The sequence below is a fragment of the Ambystoma mexicanum genome, chromosome 3p, assembly GCF_040938575.1.
Source record: "Ambystoma mexicanum isolate Mex_15411 chromosome 3p, UKY_AmexF1_1, whole genome shotgun sequence".
Classification (NCBI taxonomy): domain Eukaryota; kingdom Metazoa; phylum Chordata; class Amphibia; order Caudata; family Ambystomatidae; genus Ambystoma; species Ambystoma mexicanum.
In genome coordinates, this window is record NC_090925.1 from 997763277 (window position 1) to 997786311 (window position 23035).

A 23035-nucleotide genomic window follows, 5' to 3' on the forward strand; every position below is an offset into this window, starting at 1 on the left:
TAAGCTTTGTTCACGATTTTCGCCCAGTGGTCTACTCTGCCTCGAGTCTCAAAACCCTCGCCTTTTAAAGGGATAGTCCAGTAAAAAAATGTATTTAAAAAATAGATAGGCAACATTAAAAAAAAAATACTAGCACTTTTTTTTTTAAAAACTTCCTATGTAAAATTTTGAGCTATTCAAGCTCAAAATTTGCAAAAGCAAGCACATGGGCGCATCCATTTTGTGAAATGGATGCCCGCCTGTGCTGGCTTTTGCGGCACTAATGAAGGTAAGCCAGCCAGCTGTAGTAAACAAAAGCTACCGCTGGGTGGCTTTTCGTTCATTGGTGCTGTACGTGGAGGACGGGGACCGGAGACCAGAGCAGGAAAGCTGCAGCTGAATCTCAGTAAGTGCTATTTATTTATTTTTTAAAAATAAGCACTAGCTGCGTTTTTTTTAATACGTTTTCTGGGCTGGAGGAGCCCGGAAAACTTAGAAATAAAACCGCAGCTTTAAAAACGTATTTGAAAGCGCTGCGGTTTTTCTTTCCGAGTTTCTCAGGCTCCTCCGAGCCGGAGGAGCCTGAGAAACTTGGAAAGAAAAACCGCAGCGTTTTCAAACACAACGTTGTATTTATGTTTGTGGTTGCTTCAAAAGCGACCGCAAACATAAATACAACGTTTTTAAAGCTGCGGTTTTATTTCTAAGTTTTCCGGGCTCCTCCAGCCCGGAAAACATAGAAAAAAAAAACGCAGCTGGTGCTTTTTTAAAAAAAATAATAAATTGCACTTACGGAGATTCGGCTGCAGCTTTCCTGCTCTGGTCTCCGGTCCCCGTCCTCCGCCCTCCGCGTAGAGCACCAATGAAGGAAAAGCCACCCAGCGGTTGCTTTTGTTTACTACAGCTGGCTGGATTTTCCTTCATTAGTGCCGCAAAAGCCAGGACAGGCGGGCATCCATTTCACAAAATGGATGCGCCCATGTGCTTGCTTTTGCGAATTTTGAGCTTGAATAGCTCACATTTTTACATAGGAAGTTTAAAAAAAAAAAGTGCTAGTATTTTTTTTTTTAATGTTGCCCATCTATTTTTTACTGGACTATCCCTTTAAGCAGGTTTCTCCCATTCATGTCAATCACACAGCAGGGTGGATGTCCTGAAAGGCCTGCCAGCCAGCCAATCAGGACCGGTTGCATTCAGGCATTCCTAGAGACAAAGGACAGGGGAGTTTCAGGACCCTCCTTCAAATCCTGCCTTTCCAGCCCTGAAGCCTGCCAAAGGCAAAACAAAAAAAGGGCTCAACTCGGCCTTGACGCACAGAGTAAAACCCAAGAAAGACCTCACAAACAGAATAGCGAAAAAAGAAGACCAGGCCATTTTGACAAAATGGTCACCCATGGGTGCTATACTGCAGCTGAGGGTTCAGCCTGCGGTAGAAAAGCACAATGGTAGGAAGATTAAACCACTGCCACCAGCCATTGAAAGCAGTGAGGGTAACATACAAATGTTACATGACAATGCAGGATAAGGGGCTACTAGGTAACCCCCAGCACTCCACATAAAATGGGGTGTGCTGGACCTACAAAGAGAAAATTTAAGTAAAGTCAATTTCACTTGACTAGTCTTGCGAACTGTAATTCAAATAACAAAAAAGGTATTCAACCAGTATGAGAAATCTAAAGGATTTCTCTCTGACACTGCACTGAGGGTGCTGTTTGTAACCATACAAAAAGTAGATGCCTATGGAGTTTGTCAGACACCAAAAAGAAAGGAAACGCAATCCAAATCGGGTCAAAACAAATGAGTGAGCAAAAGGTCTCACTCAGTCCAGGATTAAAATTAAAAAGTCCTAAAGTCCAGCAAAAGAGCAGGGGGTCTCTAAGGTTGAAGGGAATTAGCACAGAACGGAGAATTCTCCCTAACACCTGCCAACACAATTTCAGATTTACCTTGCAAAGGACATAATTTGAGTACAACTGCAAGACATGAGTAAAGTGTGTAAGAATCACTTAATTATCTTCAACTACTCACCAAAATGATAAGCAGCAGCAAGGGAGACAGTACCAAGGCAGTGAACGTGTTGGACACCACAGTCGGAGGTCTCTTCTCTGGCTCTCGGAACAGGTGCTAGTAGATTGAAAAAAAAGTCAAGTGAGCAGTTGTTTCGAGCAAACTATGTACAGATTTCTGGTTCACGGGTAACCCAAGGATAACACCAATAGTCAGCCGATCAATGCTCAACTCTAATACCTTTACATTTTACTTTTAGAATCTGTTCACCAACATTTCTTTTGATAACAATTTGCGATTAAGAGTTCAAAGGAGCAGTTTTTATGCAAATGTAGTTAATTGTAATGTTGAACCCGACAGAAAGCATGTAGAAATTGCTTATGATCAACTTGGCAGCAGCTTACATTCTCCTACAAACAAACACCACCAGTAAGACAAGACATGGCATTTGTTCAACTACAGGGAAAGCATATCCTAGCTAACAGACAGGTCCAGGTACGAATGACTCATTTCAGTAGGTAAGCCTTGTTGGGCAAGCACTTAATTTAATTCTAAATATTTACAATGTGTATATGTTAGGCAAGATTGTATGGAGTAATCCTGTGGGAGACTACACCAGTCTTGTCCTCTTGGTATTAGGTAACCAACCTATTGGTATAGGTCTGTACTACACAAGTTGGTAGAGTAAAAGAGCAGCCAGACTCATCTCAAGAGGGGTAAATGTGAGCTGTAGAGCTGTAGCATCGAAATCCACAAATACAAATATCCAAATAACACTTACACTTAAGGATTTCTCGTAAAATAATTATTTAACGGTCAGTTTTAAATAAGCATTTTTTAATAAGGGCAATGTGCAACAATAAAAATATACTTCATAACACGTTCTCAGAATAAAGATAAGCAATTAGATACTCTTTAGCAATGCTTCATACACACTTCCTACACCCAGAGGTGACATATTACTAGGACAGTATTGGCATTTATATTTTACTTTACACTTAGTAGAATTCTGAGGTTGTGGAAAAGGAAAAGGTTAGGGAAGGAAAAAGGTTAACAGGTTCTCGGAACATGTGAGCATTTTTTAATCTCCCAATGAAGTCTAGATATAATCTTTCCGAACAATATTAGTTAAACCAATGTAAACCAATGTATCACCTATGAGGGACAGTTAGAATGAATCGAAGTCAATGGGTCTGCAGGGAGCCAGGCCAGCCAAAGTCAATTTGAACAATGTCTATGGAGCTGAGGCACTTCTTAGATAGCACATAAGTCTTGCAAAGTTAGAGAGTTGGTAGAAAATCACTGTTGGGCCACAAGCTGTTAGGCTTGTGAAAGGTGGAGCGGAGATCAACACTGCAAAAAACGCAGCTACTGCAAGTCTCAAGTGAGATACTGCAAGCAACAGAGAAAAGAGTGAAGTACCCCTTAGTCAACGCAGTACCTTAGGTTAGAAGTAGTGGATCCAGCGGGCTTCTGTTCTGGTTGCAGACTTGCAGATCCTGGGTTCCTGGGTCTCAGTCATGGGGACAAGAGGGAAGACACCTGGAGGACTCCAGTTTGAAGGTCGTAGGCAGCTATGGGCTCTTTTCAGTTCAGCGGCACTTTGCTGTTTCAGCTACCGGCAAATAGCACACTGTGGATCTTGGACACTTGGACTTTCTTCGCTCCTTGAGTCCAGCACTCTGGTGAGAGGATTGGAGCTTGGGTCGTCCTGCTTCGGGAGGGCCCTCAGGATGTTGCTGGAGCTTTGGTCCGGCTTAAAGACTATGCACTATACTATGGATTTCTTGACCCCTGGCACTCTGTTCCAGCAACAGCAAAAAATACAGTCAGTTGGGGAAGGTCTTCCAGCAAAGTTATTTGGGGTTAGTTGGTCCCACTAACCCAAGGGAAGAGGTCTTACTCGTCAAAGCTTCTCTAGTCGATTCGGAAAAGCAGTTTCAGCACAGCAGCAGTGCTTCACCGCGCAGTTCAATGGTCCAGGAGGATGCAGCAAGCTTGTCTTCACGATTCCTCTGTCGGATGTTTCGTCCAGTGGTCGACTGTCTTCAGTTCAAGAAGCCTCGCCTTTTATGCAGGTTTCTCCCATTCATGCACAGCCTAGCTGTCACTCACAGAGTAGGGTGGCTGTCCTCCAAGGCCAGCCAGCCGGTTTAGGTCGAAATGACCAAAAAAAAAAAAAAAAAAAAAAGAAAAAAGTCGAAAAGTCCAACACCAAAAGTTCGATCCTTTGGTGGTAGCATTAAAAAAAAAAAAAAAAAAAAAACCAGGGGCTGCGGGGGTGTCCCCCGCATTGCCCCGCTCACTATACTTAATGGTATAGTGAGCGGGGGTCACCCCCGCAGCCGTCCGATTAAAAAAAAAAAAAAAGAAAAGGAGCCTGCAGCGCCAGTTCCCGATCACAGAAGTGAAAGGGAATTGGCGCTGCAGGAACCAGCGTGAAGATGAAGGTAAGTGGGGTTTATTTATGGTGGTGGTGGGGGGGTGTGTGCTTGGGGTGTGGGTGAGGGGGGGTGATATGGGTGTGTTGTGTGTGAGAATGTGTTTAAAAAAAATAATTTGGGGCTGAAATGTCCAAAAACAAAGTGTTCGAACTTTTGGTCATTCGAGCACTTTGTTTTTTGATATTTCAGCCTCGATCATTTTTCATTCGGTCAAATCACTTGGATTCAGCGAGCCAGCCAACCAGCACTGGGTGCATTCAGGTTACCATGGAGACTAAGGTCAGTGAGTTTCGGGCACCTCCCTCGCTTCCTGCCCTTACAGAAAGGCTGGAGCCAGAGGTGGGTTACAGCACTGAAGCCCGCCAAAGACAAAACGAACAAAGGGACAAAACCTGGTTTGGCGCACAGAGTAAAACTCAAGAAAGACCTTGCAGGCAAGAAATGGTGAAAAAAAGACGACCGGGCCATTTTGACAAAAAGGGCAACCACGGGTGCAATACTGCAGCTGAGCATTCATCCTGCAGTAAAGACGCACAATGGTAGGAAAATGAAACCACTGCAACCAGCCATTAAAAGAAGTGAGGATAACAAATAATGTTACATGAGTAAGTAGGAAAAGGGGCTACTAAGTAACCCCCCAGTTCTTCCATGTAAGATGGGCTGTACCGGACCTACATAGGAAAAACAGGTAAGTAAAGTCAATTTCACTTTACTGCTCTTGGGAACAGTAGTTTACCCAAGAGAAGGTATTTAAACCTTAAGAGAAATCCAAAGGACTTCTCTGTGACACTGCACTGAAGATGCTATGTGTCACGATACAAAAAGGTGATGCCTATGGAGTTTGTCAGACTCCAAAACCAAAAGAAACAGCCCAAATCGGATAGAAATACACGAGAGTGAGAAAAAGGTCTCACTCATTCCAGGATAAAAATTCAAAGTCGTAAGGTCCAGAAAACGAGCTGGGGGTCTCTAAGGTAGAATGGAATTATCACAGAAATGAGAATTCTCGTTAACAACAAGACACCAAGAGCCAGAGGAAGACCCCTGGGCTTCGCCGAACTCTGCAAGCAAACCCTTGCTTATCGGAGCCAGATGGAAGGGGGGCTTGTGGAGGAGCAGCAACGAGAAGCCCAACACCAAACAGCAAAAAAGGGAAACCAAGCTGCGTACCTTCACCGAACGAACCAGACAACACCAGCAAAAAGCTGGCGAGTCAGCCCAAAGACAGTGGGGAACCCGGGGCGCATCAGCAACCACACCAAATACCAATAACAGGAACAAGAACCACACAAAGAGACACAACGAAGTTAACTGTAAAAAGGGGAAGAGGTGTAAAACCCTCATCAGTGTGTGAATGTACGGAATGTAAATACATGGGAGCACCAAAACAAAATGTATATCAAAAGGATGCGATAACCAAATCAACTGAATATACAATTGTGGCAATTGTTAGAAACCCAATGCGATTACAAGAAGCCATGGCTAAAGGAAAAAACGGGCAATTACAAGTTTGTGGACATGAGAAGACCTGCAGGAAACGTATACCAGGCAATAACAAGTGTGTTAATAACTTTGAAGTAGAGTAATTTCAGAACTCTGTTAAGCATAGAAAGAAAAGAGTAGTCCTGACAAAAGGATCAAAGTTGGGAAGCTTTTTCTGGGAATAGCACAATTGTGGGCCAGATGAGGCACAAGGAACTGTTATATTTGATGAAGAGAAACCCAGGGGAAGGAAACCCCATTGTGTAACAAGAGCTCTTCAGATATAAAGAAGTTTGTGTTGGAACTCATTCTTCTTTTATGAACACTTTGGCAAGAACTGCAAAAGGTTAAAGACATTTCCCTTTTTACCTTTATAATTTTGTTTTAGTGTGAGGGTCAGAATAGAATGTTTGGACAAAAGAATCAATTTGACATCCTAACACAGACCGTTCCTTAGTTTTGGGTTTTGGTAGGGAAATTGCTCTTAAGTAGGGTCAGAGACCTTTTCCCAACCGTTTTATTTTCAATAAAAGTCGTTAACCAATGTTTAAGAACTGCCTATCCCACCTGAGAGTCTGACCTCGCCTGTGTATCCACAGAGTAGTATTGTGTGAAGGTGTGAACTGAACGCAAAGTTGCCGCTTTGCAGATCTCCTCTAGTGGGTACATGGCTATAAAAGCCAGAGTAGATCCTGTTCAGAGTGTGGAGTGTGCTCTAGGTTTGAAAGGTAGTGTTTTATCTTCCAGTGAATAGCAGAGCTATATACGCTTGTCAATCCATCTAGAGATGGGGGCATTGGTTACAGGGTTTCCCTCTCTCCCAGTAGCAAATGACACAAAGAATTGAATGGTCTTGAGTAACTTGAGTCTTCTGCAGATAGAACATGAATGCTCTTCTCACATCTAATGTATGTAGCTCTCCCCCTTATCCACCTTTTTTTGTGGTTTTGAGCAATTGAAGTTTGATGGACTGGTTAACATGAAATTTTGATTTGAACTTGGTGAAAAACGTGGGTGGGCATAAAGCACTACCTTGTTTTTGTGTAGGTTATTAAAATGGATTTCTAGAATCTGGCTTGGACAGATTTTAGGAGGCCATTCTAGTTATGATTAACAGGGAGCTCTGAGAGGTTAGCCAAAACCCTATCAAGGTTGTAATGGAGAGCAGTCAAGGCTTATCAGTAGAACGACAGTGGGTTCAGGGGCCTTCAATGAGTCCACACAGTATACCAAATAATTAAATTTAGACAGTCAGTTATAAAAATACAGTCATTTATTTAAGGCCTTTAGAACACACTGAAAAATGAGGCTAGCTTGTAGTACTATGACACCACTCTCTAATACAAATATATACAATCACCATTAGGTTCGCATAATAGAAACCAGATAACAATCAAGCAACGCAGGTAAGTTAGATGCAATACATTATGGGAACCAACCACAAGAACAATATCCTAACTTGAGAAGTCCAAACCCGAAAATGAGTGGGGGCCTTGTGCCTAAAAGTCACAGGGTCCAACACAATGTTTTTCACCAGCAAGTCTTCTCTTAAGAAAGGATGCAATGGCTTGTGGTGGGGATTAGTTTCAAAGTAATTAAAAGTTATTCAATAATTTATCAAAGGATAAGTGCTCTCCTTTCTTCCAGACCGAACGCTAACCCAGGGGAGGATACCGACCCAGGTTCTACGACCAAAAGGTGAATGGAATGGATATGGAAGACAATTACTTGTTCCTAATCTTATCCTATGTAGGACTGGGTAAGGGGGGGGGCAGGCACACTAATGCTTACTTACACCGCCCACCCGACTCAAATGTTCTCAATGTCTTTGTGCATCGTCTGGGTGACGCTGGGGGCTTGATCTTCTGCCGTTGGTTCCAGTGAGAGGTGACCAGGAGATGCAGGTTAGAGGATTCTTCCAGTCGCTGGTAGTGCAATATGCAACAGCAACCCCTATTGGTGAAGGAATGCAGAATCCAATGATGCAGGCCCGACATGTCACTGGATGGAGGAAAACGATCTACAGAGACCGTCACAGTTTGCAGGCGATGACCGGAATCCTTCCAGTCGCTGTCACAGCAGCTGCGGTTTTCTGAAAACCAGCTACTGCTCTGAATTTGTGTGAATTAACCTTGTGGCTGTGCAAAAGTGTTTGGACAAAAGGACCGGTGGTCTCTTTGACCAACGCTGGATAGAAAAGACCTGCCTGACATTTGACCCAGTCTCTTAAGTGTGTCCTGGTCCTTCTTTGCTCTTTAAAAGCCTCATCCTCTATGGGTTTGTCTAGTACTCTAGTTTGAGTCTCTGGTTTAAAACCAGAGCCCACAAGCCAAGCATGGTGTTTCATCACAGTGGTCAATGCAATTTGCCACCCTACTGTGTCCGTGTTAAGGAGATTTATCATTATTGCGCTTCATCTCCCCTCCTAGTGAGACCCCCCCAGAACTTTTTGCTTGACGTCTGGATCTTATTCTTTCAATCCTGAATGAGTGGAGCCTTTCTCCACTCATTCATTCGTGTGGGCTCGTCTTTTGGAACTCTATTCTTTGTATTCCACCTGTACTATGGAGTCTGTCTGCTCCATAGCTCTTAAAGGCATCCGTGTTTTACTACTGCAGCACACAGCTCCTTATGGGCAGTGTTGCTTGGGACAGTTATGGTCCTCCTTTAAGTATCTTTTTATATATCCTCAAGTAACTACAGTTCTTAAGCATAGAGTATCTCTCCCAAAACTCTACAGTCTGAAAGAATGGCACACAACACCTTTAGTGGAATTTCAATGGGGTACTTAGTATCCCCCTTCTCCCTGTCCATGTGGCTAAAAAGTCACAGGAGCAATCACCTAGTTATGGCTGGTGGCAGTCGACGTGTTCCATCAACTATTGTGCATTGTTTATACTGCAGGCTATGTCCATAGGCTTGGTAGTGCACAAAAGGGGCACCCAAGTACCAACATGGGGCCTCCCTTTTTTCTCCATTACTAGCGTGGTTGTTCTTTGTTACCACTAGCGTGGTTGTTCTTTGTTAACCCTTCTTCAATTCTGGGAGGCGGAGGTCTGTGTGTGCATTTTGCCTTTGATGGGAACCAGTAGGTATCCCTGCCTAGGCTCCAGAGTGTCTGGGCAGGCAGGAAGTGGCGGAGGAGTCTTCCACCCCCGTCTGTCTGCCAGAGAGCCTGAATAGGTGCAGCTCCCACAGGGGGGGTCTGACTGTCCCGATTGGACAGCCAAACACCCCTTCCTGTGAAATGCTGAGATTGCAGAGGAGTGTGTACTGGAACTGTACAATAGCTGAGGCTTCTGGAGTGTAAAGCAAGTCGACCACAGGAAACAGAAGTAACTGAAGACGACGACCAGAGATGCCTGCAGACCCTTTGCAAGACTATGAAGCAACCACTGCTGTCCTGACCCCGTTTTCTGTGCAACAGAGGAACTCCAAAGAGGACTTCTTCCCTTTGGCCTGTGGGAACAATCAGTCCCAAGACTAACTTTGAAACAAGTCTTCTCCCAAGGTCCTAGGAGCTTCCAGAGCAGTGAAACTCCAATACCAGGAGACCTGCTGTCCATTTCGAGTGCATCCTTGTGGAAAGACCGAATCCGTCCTAAATCTTTGCTGAAACCTTAAGGACACTCTAGAGATCGTCCCAACTCGCCCAGATCCCCTCAACAGAGCGTGGACTGCAGAAAGCGAAAAAGATTGACAGGGCTATCCGTGTCCTTTGTTGGTGCTGCTGAAAAGGTGCCAAAACGGCAGAGTGAACCAAGAAGTTGCTGAAAGTCGTGCTACAGGTCCTCCCTCGAGACTGCTGCTGAGAGTCCCAGTCCATTGTCCTGGCTTTCGTCACCAGACCAAGGAATGGAGATCGGTCTAGAGCTGCCACATCGAGGAGGAGCCGACACAAACACTTTCTTCAAACCAAAGACTGCTCTTCTTTCTGTCCAGGACTCCCTTCACTCTGTACGTTATGCTCAACAGTCTTCTCTTCTAGTACTTTGATCAACAGTGTCTAACACGGCAGATCCACACTCTTTTACTGTCCGCTCTTCTCTCTTTTGGCTTTTCTGGTCCTACTCTAGCTTGGTTTGAACCATATCTATCACAGAGCACTTTTTCGGTCTCTTGGGCAGAGGTTTCTTCCGAAACATGTTCACTTTCTTATGGTGTCCCTCAAGGTTCGGTTCTTGGTCCTTTTATCTTCTCACTTTACACTTCTTCGTTAGCTGGGGTAATTTCTTCTTTCGGTTTCTCACATCACTTCTACGCAGACACACACAACTCTTCCTTCCGTTTCCACACTTCACTGATGACATTCACCTTAAACTTAGCACCTGTCTTTTAGCCATCCAATCATGGATGTCAGATCATTTCCTAGTACTTAATGCTGCAAAAACGGAGCTCATCTTTTTTCCGTCCTCCATCTCTTCTTCTCCATCACCTCCTTTTATATTATTTCCCCCATCTCAGTCATGTATTTCTTCTGTGGCCCGTAATCTGGGTCTTTATCTTGACTAAGATTTTTCTTTTAGTCATCATATTTCCTTATCTGCTCGATCCTGCCGATTTCACTTGTATAATATTCTAAAAGCCCGTCCTTTCATGACTTTTAAAGCCACGCCGTTATTGGGGACTGCTTTCATATTTTCACAGCTCTTCTGCTCTCTTTGGCCTTCCCCTATCTCGTTTGGCTCCTTTAAAATCTGAATTTAATGCTTCTATTCGTGCTTGGTCTGCTTGCTCCTCGCAATTCCATCTCTTCTTCACTGACTAATCTTAGATGGCTTTCCTTCCATCAATGCTTAAAATTTAACTTTTTATGTTTCGTTTTTAAAGCTCTCTGAGTTTGCCTGTTAGGGAGAATTCTCTGTTAAGGCTAATTCCCCAAACCTAGTGAGTCCCCCAGCAGCTTTGCTGGATTTCTGGGGTTCATTTCTTTCTCCTGCTAAGAGTGAGACTCTTTTCCTCCCACTCTTAGGCATGATTTGAGAATGTCCTTTGACTTTGTAATGTGTTTAATGGGCTATGGGGTCTTTTACTCCATAGTGCTTCATGTGTTTTTGGTATGTGTGTTACACAGCACCCTCAGTGCAGTAACACAGGGGTGTCATAGTGACCCCCAAACATAGACTCCATACCCTGGGTCTGACTACTGTCTCCCAGGGCATGTAAAGTCACCATTGGCTTTATTAGTCCAAATTTGTGAACAGAACCAGTACAAACCATCATATTGTGGAAGTACTGAAAGGGGTTAGATTACCCCTGGGTCTGTTTTCAAGGGGGCACTGTGCAGTCCCCCCTTGTCGAGTTTCTGGCTGGTGGCAGTGGTTACCATGCATTTTCCCATTCATTTTAAACGCACCACTTCTTGGTGCAATGTTAAAGATACCACTGGGTTATTTATTTAATATTTATTCCCCGGTTTGGTCTTTTTGGCAGGACTCTGTTTTAAAATGGCATTTGTGTTCGCCTCTGTAACTCCAACCCAAGTCGAGCCCTTTGTTCCACTTTTGGCAGGCTTCTGGACAGAAGCCTCCAAAAGTGGTGCCAATCTGGGTCTACAGGATGTGTGGGTTGGAATAGGCACCCTGGACTGAGTTGCCTTGGCAACTCAATTCGCACTCTTGTGTGATTGGCCCAGTGGTGAGCCGCCCGGCTCATCACTTAGCATGTTTGATTGACAGCTAGGACTGGTGAATGGGGGTTTTCTGCATAAAAGCAGGGCTTTGGGGACTGGAACTTCAGAAGTCGCCACAGGACCTAAAGAATCTGAAGAGAGAGAAGCTGAGCCGACCTGCAACGACGACACCACCGGTGGAGCCCTGCTGAACCGTCTCACCACTTCCCAATGACAGAGAAGATCTTCATCCAGGAGAGTCTTCTTCCTCTGAGCTGGTGGGGTTAACCAGTTCGCCTCTTTTTCGCCTCCTGGATCGTCCTGTGGTCGAATCGCCTGTGCCAAGTACCCCGGCGGCCGGGTAGCCACGCTTCACTACTACCGCGAATAAAAGGATCGCACCTTTTAATCGAGAAACTCCGCGGCTGGTTTCTTCCCTGGCAGTGCAACGACCTCCAGCTTTCCTCCACGTCGAGATCTTCTTTTCCCCTGGACGAAGCACCGACTTGCACCCGCTGCCAGGAACAACTGCCCCCGCTGGAGCTTCCTCACCATTTCAGGTAATGTGTCCCGCCTGGTCTCCCTTGCAACAGACTGTTCAAGGTGTCCCGTAAATCCTTGACTCTCTATCCTGGGGTGACCTGGGCCCTGCTAACTAACTTTTTCTGAACTGATCCAACTCTTTTCGAACTATCTGCAAAGACTTAAAAAGTACAATTCAACTGTGTGATCTTGGACACATTCTTGCTCTACAGTAGACTCTGCCTTTCTTGCCTTGCTGGGGGTTCTTTTAAACGTGTTGGTACCGAGTGCTTTCTAATTCTGCCTTTTCCCTCCCTTTTTAACTAACTTATTGGAGTGCCATCTTAAGTTAAGCGCTCACCTCTGTCTGCAAATAAGTGGTGTTTTAACTAAGACTTGTTGAATAAGTAATCAGGGATGTATATATTGATAGTGACTGTTTTGAACTTGCTTGCCATATTAGTTTTAGTGTATTTTACAAGTGTGTTTTTAAATAAATAATTATATACTTTTATACCAAAGCTCTGGTCAGTGTTTGCTTGTGCTACTGTATTTTAGTACCTAATGTGTATACTCTATATACTGTCTAACTCTTCTTGAGAGAAGTCTGGCTGCTCAGCCACAGCTACCAGGTAAATCTGGGTGGTGCAGACTGCTACCAATTGGGTTTACTGCCAACACCTGTAGTCCTAAGCCTTTTGCAGTGGTCCCTAAGGGAACTGCACAGGTTTCTGCCTAACATTGCCCCCCGCTTTCCTCTCTTGTCGCATTCTATCTTCCCTCTCGTCCACTTCGTTCTGCTTCTCAGTTTCTCCTAGTTCCTCGTCCTTGTGCTCAATCTCGTTTTCGATCTTTCTCTCTTAGCACCCTTAAACTGGAAAACTCTCACCCTCTCTCTTCGGTCTATTACTGTGTATTCACTCTGTCGGGTCTCTCCAAGATCTTTCCTACTTTCCTCTGGTTAATAAGGGTTACTGCAATCACTGATACATACATTGATGTGCCTGTTTAGCTAAGATTCAGAGTACTTACCTAAAGCTTACATCTTCCTCTTAAGAGAAGGCGGACTCCTCTGCCACACTACCATGGTCCTGAGCTAGTGCAGACTGATACTAAGAGTTGGGGGATCTACAAACCACCGGGATAGCTTACTAAAGTCTTACTGCCAGTAGGACTTTAGGAAAACTCCCCCAACACCTCATCCTCAACATTAGTAGCTGCAATGGCAGCAACTCCTTTACTGCTGCTGGGTCCAGCTTCACTACCAGTACAATTAATTAGGGGTAGTACACCCCTGCTCTTCAAGATTTTTTTTTACAATTAATTCAGCTTTAGTGTCAAAGAACGTCAAGACTGTCACTACACAACTTTTTAAAGTGATGCATTTAAGGAGGTGAAAGTAATTGTTTCCATGTTATCAATTCTTGAAGGTGACTGTCAAATACAATGCAGTCAACTATCAGTGTACTATGCAAACCATATCCAGACACTTCACCAGTGTACAACACTGGAGGTACCCAATACTGATCCACACCAACCTAGATGTTAAGTTGAGAGGGTCATCCCACCAGTGTATGCCAATTTGTTAGGACTGCCTTTCAATACTCTGGCCTGGTGGACAGATGTATAGAAGGCCAACCTAGTATTGCGACAGGGACAATTCTGGGAGTGTTCGGGAGAATTTTCATTTTAGTGCTAAATTCATCCCACCTTAGAGACCGCCAGCTCTTTTGCTGGACTTATGACTTCTTCATTTTAACCCTAGAGCGAGTGAGTCCTGTTTCTCACACTCGCATGTTTTTTTTACCCGATTTGGATGTTGTGTTTTCACTGTTTTGGGAGTCTGACAAACTCCATAGGCATCTACCTTTTGTATGGTGACACACAGCACCTTGAGTGCAGAGTCAGAGAAATCCTTTAGATTTCTCATAAGGTTTAAATAACTTTTCTTGTGTTAACTACAGTCCCCAAGAATAGTAAAGTGAAAATGACTTTACTTACCTTTTCTCTTTGTAGGTCCAGCACACACCTTATGAGGGGGTGGATTACCTAGTATCCCCTTATCCTACATTCTCATGTAACATTTGTTTGTTAACCACACTACTTTAAATCGCTGGTGGCAGTGGTTTAATTTTCCTACCATTGCGCTTTTCTACCGCAGGCTGAATCCTCAGCTGCAGTACAGCACCCATGGGTGACCATTTTTTCAAAATAGCTCTGGTCGTCTTTTTTCGTCATTTATTGTTTGTGCAGTCTTTCTTGGGTTTTACTCTGTGCGTCATGGCCGAGTTGAACCCTTTGTTCGTTTTGCCTTTGGCAGGCTCCAGTCCTGAAACCCACCTCCGGCTTCAGTGTGTCTGGAATGGCAGGATGTGAGTGAGGTTCCCGAAACTCCCCTGTCCTTTGTCTCTAGGAATGCCTGAATGCAACCAGACCTGATTGGCTGCTGTGTGATTGACAGCCTAGGCTGTGCATGAATGGGAGACACCTGCTTAAAAGGCGAGGGTTTTGGGACTAGATGCAGAGTCGACCACTGGGAGAAACACCCAAAGAAACCATAAACAAAGCTTGCTGCATCCTCCTGGACCTTTGAATTGCCGGGTGAATCCCTGTTGCTGTGCTGAAACTCACTGTTCTGATCGACAAGAGAAGCTCCGGAAGGGACAACTTCTTCCCTTGGGTTAGTGGGACCAACTGACCCAGAGACAAACTCCACTGGACCATCTTCCCTGATTGGCTGCACTTTTTAGCTGCACTCAACGTCAAAATTGCTGCCGCACGAGTCCTCCAGATGTACTCCATGAATGAGGCTCAAGAACCCAGGGTCTGCACCAGTGCAACAAGACAGAATCCAGCTGGACCACTCTTCATCAAACCAGAGGTACTGTTGAGGCTTGGGGTACTTACCTCACTGTCTCTTTAGCTGTGCTCTTCTCCATTGAGACTTGCATTGGCTTACTGTTTGGAGTGGATTCCAACTCTGCTTTTCACAGGCTTAGCAGCTTGTGACCCTACAAGTGATTATTCTACAAACTCTCTAACTTTTTGCAAGACTTTATCTAAGACGTGCCTCCGCTCTATAGACTGCTCAAATTGACTTTGGCTGTCCTGGCTCCCTGCAGACTCTTCTAGTCCATTGACTTTGATATTTCTGTCCCTCAAAAGGTGGTAACTTGTTTTAGACTGTTATTGCTGGGAAAGGCTTGTCTAGATTATTGGGCGATTTAGTTGTCCTCACACATACTGAGAACCTGTTTAACCTTTTTCCTTCCTTAAACCTTTCCTTTCTGCAACCTCGGAATCTGCACATTATAACTAGTGACATATAAATGCCATTACTGTCTTTGTGAATGAAGTCACCTCCGGGTGTTGGAAGTGTGTAAGAAGCATATCCAGAGAGTATTCACTAGCTTGTTTGATTCTTAACATTATTTTAGAGTATATTTGATTGTTACATACCTTGCCCTTTCTAAACAACGCTTGTTTAGAAAATGGATGTTAAGGAGACCACCAGGGGGCGCAGACATGGCGGCAGCCTAAGCCGGTGTCTCCCTCTCCAGTGCAGACAACGCGAGGGAAACAACACCTTAAAAGCAAAGCGTTTGAAACCCATGGCGAAGAATACTGAACGTAAACATCCCGAGACGCCATAAACGAAGCCTGGGGCGAAATCGAGGGCTACTTCTAAGAGAAACACAGCCCAGAACGAGAAACGCCGGGAGCCGCTTCACCGCCTCCAAGATGGCGGATCCCTGAGGCGAGCGGAGCCGCAGCGCAGACGACCCTCCCCCGTGCGAGCTGGGACTGGCGGCGAAACTCTGGAGACAAGCGCAGCATATTAACTGCACTGCAAAGGTGCGCGGGGACTCCCGGTAAGGAGCGGGGAGTGTGGGCATTGGGTGAAGCTCGTTTACGGGAGGAATTGCGGGCAGTTCCCCCTGCCCCTCCAGCCTGCAGAGGATCTCTCTCGCGCTCTCCTCAACCGAGCCCGATCATAGCTGGGTGCACGGGCCCTCTCATGCATATGAGAGGAGCCCCCGGCAGCAACCCCAGTAGCCTCATTCAGATCAAGTCAGTCGCTTTTGAGCAAAGGCACACGGAGAGCGGCCTGCTGGGAGCCCGCAGTGAAGCACAGGTGTCCAGGAACTCACATGAACCAGTGCCCCCCTTTTATTTTTCTTATCTGGTTGGGTGTCAGAAATGCAGAAGTGAGGGCTTGCAGGGGTTTTCACTTTGGGGCCTGAAACGTGCACGGGTAGTAATCACAGCCTCACAACTGCGCTTGCCCCTACAGCAGACTAATCTAAAGAGCCATAATCCGCAGCAGCACCTTTCTCCCAGCCTCCTTTCTGTGGTACCAAGGTGGGTTTGTGCACGCACACCAGAATCCCATTCTGGGGACATACACCGGAACATGCAGATGCCCACATAGAGTGCACCCAGACAACCAGGCGGGCAAGGCGCCAGTTGTGCAATCAAAGCCTCAAGCAATCCGTTCGCGTTGGAGCACGCCAATTGTTCACCACTGCTTGGTATACGACTCCTCTCAAGGTAACGGCAGACACCCGCCCCCACCCTCGTGCAAGCTGGATCCAGGCACCCTAGCAACTCTGCGCAAGTTCATCCGCTCAAACGGGGTAATGGAACAGAACGAAGTACAAAGCACCTCAGAGATACCAGGCAACGACCTCGACAGTGCCACAAAATCTGACATCCGCCTCCTTCTTGGAGAGATTAGGTCGATCAGAACAAGTCTAACAGAAACTGTCACTGACCTCCAGTCAAAGATGGCCAAGGTTGAGGACCAGCTTTACGCCGTGGAGAGTATTCAGCAATCGGGGGACATCACAACCATGCAGTACAAGGTGCGGCTCCTAGACCTGGAGCAAAAAGAACGGGATATGGAGTCAAAGATGGACGACCTGGAAAACCGGGAGCGGAGATCGAACATAAGGGTCATGGGCCTGGAAGAAGCGCAGGGGGAAACCCTGACCAGTCTGGAAGGCAAAATAAAATCCCTAATTCTATCTCTGTATGACGGTGATAGCCCCCCCGCATTGCAATTTGACAAGAGTGCACAGAGCCGGCGGCCCACCGCGAGGCCCACGTTCAGTCCTCAAAATGCCATTACTACACGCAGAGGCAAGACATTTTATTGAAAGCAAGAAACAAAGATACAATAGAGTTTGAGGGCTCAAAGGTTAAACTGTTTCAAGACTTATCCGCAATGACCTTGGCCAAAAGAGGATTTCGACCCCTTACGGGTTGGTTGCAAGAAAGGGGAGTGTGCTATTGCTGGGGGCACCCCTTCTCACTTTCCTTTGATTATGACAGCGAGGAGTTTAGGTTAACCTCAATAGAGGAAGCAGAACGAGCCTTAAAGCACTTACAGAAATCAGGGGTGGGCGTGAACTCTGAGTCCCGGAGAGAACCCACAAGCCCAATACGTGATTCAGCACCAAAACCCCCACGATGTGGACGAGCACAATCTAAATGGAAATATAACAAAATAAACACTCCCTGAGGGACATACACGGAACTCACAAGCACAGTAGCTTCCGAGGCCGCCCGATGGCACATTAGCTTCAGTTTCTTGGCACATCACGCCAATGGTTAAAGGTTTTACCGGAATTAAGAATAATATGTAATATAAAGCGATGATTGCACTATGCACATCGCAAGAGTTGTTTCTGCAAAACATACATGTTGAACAATGCAATTGCACTGGAGAAGGGTCTCATTAGTGTGGCCCTTCCAAGTTAAGGGCATCTCATTCTTTGTTAAAAGAGATGCTCCCGGTAGCATCTCGCAATTGGGAAGAGGTGGGGGGGGGGGGAAACAAGCAATCCTATAGAACAGAAAGGTTGATCTACCACACCACTTTGCAAAGGCGGGGATCACTAAAGCATGGTAATATTCTGAAACGAGGGTGGGAAATACTGCCCAGTTATGGACCGCGGAGAAATAGGGCAAGACACGAGATTCAAATTGATCATTATGGCTAGATCTTACGGAGTGGTCTTCGGATCCCTAAATGTGAAGGGCCTCAACTCACCGCAAAAAAGATCTATGTTGGCGCGCCAGTTTAAGCAGTCCAGATTAGATGTATTATTTGTGCAGGAAACGAAGTATACCGAGGGGGGAAGAGCGCAAAATTGTTGGTAAAGATATGGCGAATACAGTGTGGGCTTCAGGCCCTCAGAAGAAAGGGGGGTGGGAATCTTGTACAAAAAATCCTTAGGTCTACAAATAGAGCACGTACACAGATGCACAGGGCAGATTCATAGCTTTAAAAGGAAGGTTAAGAACGCGCATGGTAACACTCTGCTCTGCTTATGCCCCAAACCAAGGCCAATCCAGCTTTTTTGAACCATTGTTTGACTTCCTAGAGCACTGGCGGGAGGGTACCCTGATTTGTGGAGGGGATTTCAATGTAGCAGCGGAACGAGAAAAGGACTGGCACTCAGTGGTGCGGAATAATAACCCCCCCCCCCCCCAGCCATCTCCAAAGGTAATAGATTTCTGAGCCAGTTAAAAGAACACCGTCCGATTGACTCTTGGCGTATAGCACACCCAGAGGGTAGATCCTTTACCTTTTTCTCTCCCCCACATCAGACCTTCTCAAGAATAGACTACTTGTTACTTGGGGCCGAAGAGGAAAGCGCAATCCTGGGATCTACTATAGAAGTGGTGGCTTGGTCAGACCATGACCTATGTACAGTGGACCTTGACCTAGGCCCTTTGCCCATACCCGAGCGCAGGTGGATTTGTAATGACTTCTTGTGTAGAGATCCAGTATTCAAAGAGACTCTGGCAGAAGCCATCACCAGTTACTTCGAAACTAATGATGTTGATGGAATGCCACTGAACAGTCTGGGAGGCAGGGAAGGCCACAATCAGGGGACTCCTAATAGCACAGGGTGCAGCTAAGAAAAGGCTGAGGCAACTCAGAGAAGGGGAACTAAGAACAGAGATATCCTCCCTAGAAAGGACCCTAAGGCATCTCCCAACCCAGAATGAAGACCTGATAAGTCAAATTAAGGGGCTCAGGGGAGAATTGAGAGATATATGGCAGGGCAAAGCGTTTAACGCAGCTGAAGTACCTTAAGCAGAATTTCTTTGAGAAAGGGGACAAGGCCCACACAATGCTTGCAACTCGTCTAAGAAAACAAAGAGCAGACAGAGCAGTCCACAAGATTAACGATGAATCAGGCTCCCCCCTCACATGCCCGCAAGACATAGTGCGCTGGTTCGCAAGGTTCTACTCCGAACTGTACACAACAGAGGGAGAAGAGCACTCCCCAGCAATAGATGGATATCTATCCGTGCTCCCTCGACCACCAATAACTGAACACCACCTTGGAATGTTAAATGACCCGATTACCACCTTAGAAGTTCAGGGGGCAATTTCCAACCTAAAAGCAGGCTCAGCGCCGGGACAGGGCGGCTATACACCTGCCTTCTATAAAGCCAACAGTAGCACCCTAACCCCCTTTCTAACCAAATTATTTAACTATCTTGGAAACGGGTCAAGCTCCCAAATCATTCACTGAATCCACGATCATCGTCATTCCCAAAGAGAGCAAAGATCCCCTAGAATGCTCATATCGCCCAATTTCCCTCATAAATGTTGATGCAAAGATCTACTCTAGCATTTTGGCGGCACGTTCAGCTGCGGTCCTACCCCAACAGGTTCATACTGACAGGTTGGGTATATAAGGGGAAGACAGGGGGCGGATAACATCAGGAAGACCCTAGATCTTATGGCGACACTTCGAGAAGCTGGAGAGGGCCCTCTTCTGTTATCGATCGATGACGAGCAGGCGTTTGACCGTGTTGAATGGCCTTTCCTGCGGGCAGTATTGAAATGGGCCGGGCTAGGAGGAACATGGATCCAGGGAGCGGAGCACTTTATCACATAGCCCAAGTTAAAGTATCAATCAACGGAATCGCCTCGTCATCATTTACACTCACGCGAGGCACAAGGCAGGGCTGCCCATTATCCCCCCTGATATACGCCTTAGTGATTGAACCATTTGCTCGGGCCATAAGATCAAGCCCCTCGATTCATGGTATTCCGCGAGCGGGCAAGGAGTACAAGTTAGCTATGTTTGCAGACAACATTTTACTATACCTCACCCAACCAACAGAGTCCGTACCTGCCCTATTCCGGGAACTACTTCGATACAGGGCCCTTTCTGGCTTCCGAGCCAATCTACAGAAAACTATAGCAGCCCCCCTAAAGTCTGACACCGACTCGCTGGAGCAACTAAAAATGGACTGGGGATTCCTGGTGCAACCCCACTCCGTGAGATATTTGGGTGTCAACATAAGTCCCCTTGACAGGTCTATTTGAAGCAAACTATGTCCCTCTGTGGAAGGCTATCCAAGCCGACGTAAATAGATGGACTAAGTTACCATTGTCCTGGGCTGCCCGCTTCACCTCCATAAAAATGAATGTCCTACCACGATTTCTATTTCTGTTTCAATCCCTGCCCATAATAGTCCCGGAGCCATTTATGGCCGAGGTCAAACGCACACTCCTGAAATACCTATGGGCCGACAAGAAACCTAGAATCCCATACTCCACGATGATTCAGCCCAAAGAGTCAGGCGGCATGGGATATCCAGATTTAGAGGAGTATTACAAGGCATCTCAGCTCCAAGTTCTATCAGATAATCTCTGGGAAAATCCCGAAAAACAATGGGTGGCCATAGAAAATGACAAATTTGCACCTGTCACACTGGGGGAATGGATGTGGGTCCCTCCATCGGCAATGACCCGCAGAATACGTGAGCATCCAATTCTGAAACTTTTGTGGTCCCTGTGGCGTCCCTCTCGGGCAATGAAGGGAGTTACTACATGGCCTTCTCCTCTTAGCTTTATTTGGGCTCCCCCATTCGTGATCTTATAGCAGAGGTGCAACACTTCCAGCCGTGGTTCGAGGCGGGACTAATACGAGCGGGTCAGATGTGGAGGAAGGGTATATTCATTACGTATGAAGAAGCACGAGAACCATTGCAAGGCAACGAGGTGACCCGCATGCTGTACTTGCAGCTACGAAGTGCCCTGAATGATGCAAGGTGGGGCATATCATTAAAACACCCTTTCACCTCATTCGTGCAGATACTAAGCATCCCCTAAACAATTAAAGGTCTCATCGCACGGATGTATAAAGCCCTGCTCACGAAAGGGCACTTGAAACGCCTCTAGTCCAAAACCAAGTGGGAATCAGAGCTGGGCCTCGCAGATCAGCCAGAAGTCTGGGACGCCATTTACAAAGCAGTATGGGTATCATCCATTTCAGTGCAATATAAAATGCACAATGCACGCCTGCCGGTTAGGTGGCACTACACCCCCCAAAGGTTGTCCAAGATGTTTCCCGGCACATCTCCCCTCTGCTGGAGTGGTTGCGGTAAGATATGCGACTTCTGGCATCAATGGTGAGACTGTCGGGAGGTGCAGACGTATTAGAAGGAAGTTCTGGGGTGGATACAAGTTATAGATGGGATACCCAGAAACCCAACGCCAATTTTGGTCCTGTTTGGAGTCGAATCAGACGAAGAAGACTCCAATTAATGATAAAGTGGAAATCCCCCTCCCTTCCCACGAAGAGTGAGTGGGTAACCAAAGCACATGCCATCTAGGAAATGGAAAGCCTCACAGCAGCGGTCCAAGAAACTAAAAAGAAAAAACACGATATGGCTGCCCTTCCTAGAATTCTACTCGGCATACTGGGACACCGCAAGACCAAGTGATAAAAACATACCATTGTGAACAACAAGGATTATGTAGAAAATCGCCCCTAGCGGTCCGCTGACTCACACTAAGGAGTAGACTTTGTTCAAAAAAGTGGTCCAAGCCTTACACAAACCCTCAACCTGATCGGTGCAGAAGGAAGCACCTCACACTCTGTTCAATTAGGTTTCGTTATATCTTTATTCGAGCTGTTTCAGGGGAGGGAAGGGAGAGGGAGGGGGGGTCAGGGGACAAGTGTCATTCGATCACTTACGCAACTTATCTTTTTTGCTGTCTTTCCTTTTTCACTTCATGTTCATTTCAAGGTGATTATAAGGACTCCTTACTAAATGGAAATGTGAAATTAACATGTACCGTTTGCCACTTGTTGAAAATGAATAACTAATAAAATAATTAAAATTTAAAAAAATGGATGTTAAATAAGTAAATAACTATTTGTAACTGAAACCTTGAGCGTGTTACTTGGATACTTGTATTTGTGAATTTCATTGCTACCGCTCTACAGCTCACATGTACCCCTCTTGATAGGCCTGGCTGCTCTCTCACACACTACCAACTTGTGTCATACAGACCTATACCAAAATGTGGGTTACTGCAGATCTGTGTAGTCGCACATAGTGTTACTACATTCTTGCCTAACAGGAAGCTGTAGCCGGATCAGGTCAAGGTAGCAAGGCGAGTGGTCTAGGCTAAGTCTCAAGACGTGGTGAGCTTGTAGGCGGTCCACAATGAGCACACAGTGAAGCTATGTTAGGCAGAATTGCATGCAGTACCCTCTGGGACCACCATATACAATTAGGACTAAAGGTGTAAGCAAAACCAACCTTTGGTAAAAGTCTGTACTACACAGTTTTTGGAAGCGAGCCGAGTAGCCAGGCTTATCTCAAGAGGGAATGTGAGCAGTAAAGGATGTTACAAAGAGGTCTTACAATCACAGTTGTTCATGTAGACACTTACACTCAAGGTTTCTTGGTAAAACACTTTATTTATTACACAATCATTTAGAAAACATTCACTAGAAGGAGGCAACAATTATAAACAAATACACTTCAGTACCAAACCAATAAGTTTGAGTAAATTAGGCTCCCCTGAAATAGGAGCATAATGGCATTTCAGCCACTTTAAATAGGAGTACAAAGGCACACATTAAAATAGATTAAATATACTTTCTTAGGCAGTGCAAATAGTTTCAGTTCACCAGAGGACTCAATTCAGTTCAATAGGCCTAGG

The 23035-nt window shown here is 45.7% G+C and overlaps 1 protein-coding gene across 2 annotated transcripts in view; it reads right to left on the reverse strand.

The window, feature by feature from the left end:
• RPN2 (ribophorin II) overlaps positions 1–23035 on the reverse strand; it is a 514179-nt gene that overhangs the window by 47446 nt on the left and 443698 nt on the right. For both annotated transcript variants that reach the window (XM_069652295.1, XM_069652294.1), the window contains exon 14: positions 2008–2103. In XM_069652295.1, the coding sequence (XP_069508396.1) occupies positions 2008–2103 (96 nt within the window). The remainder of the gene's footprint in view (positions 1–2007; positions 2104–23035) is intronic.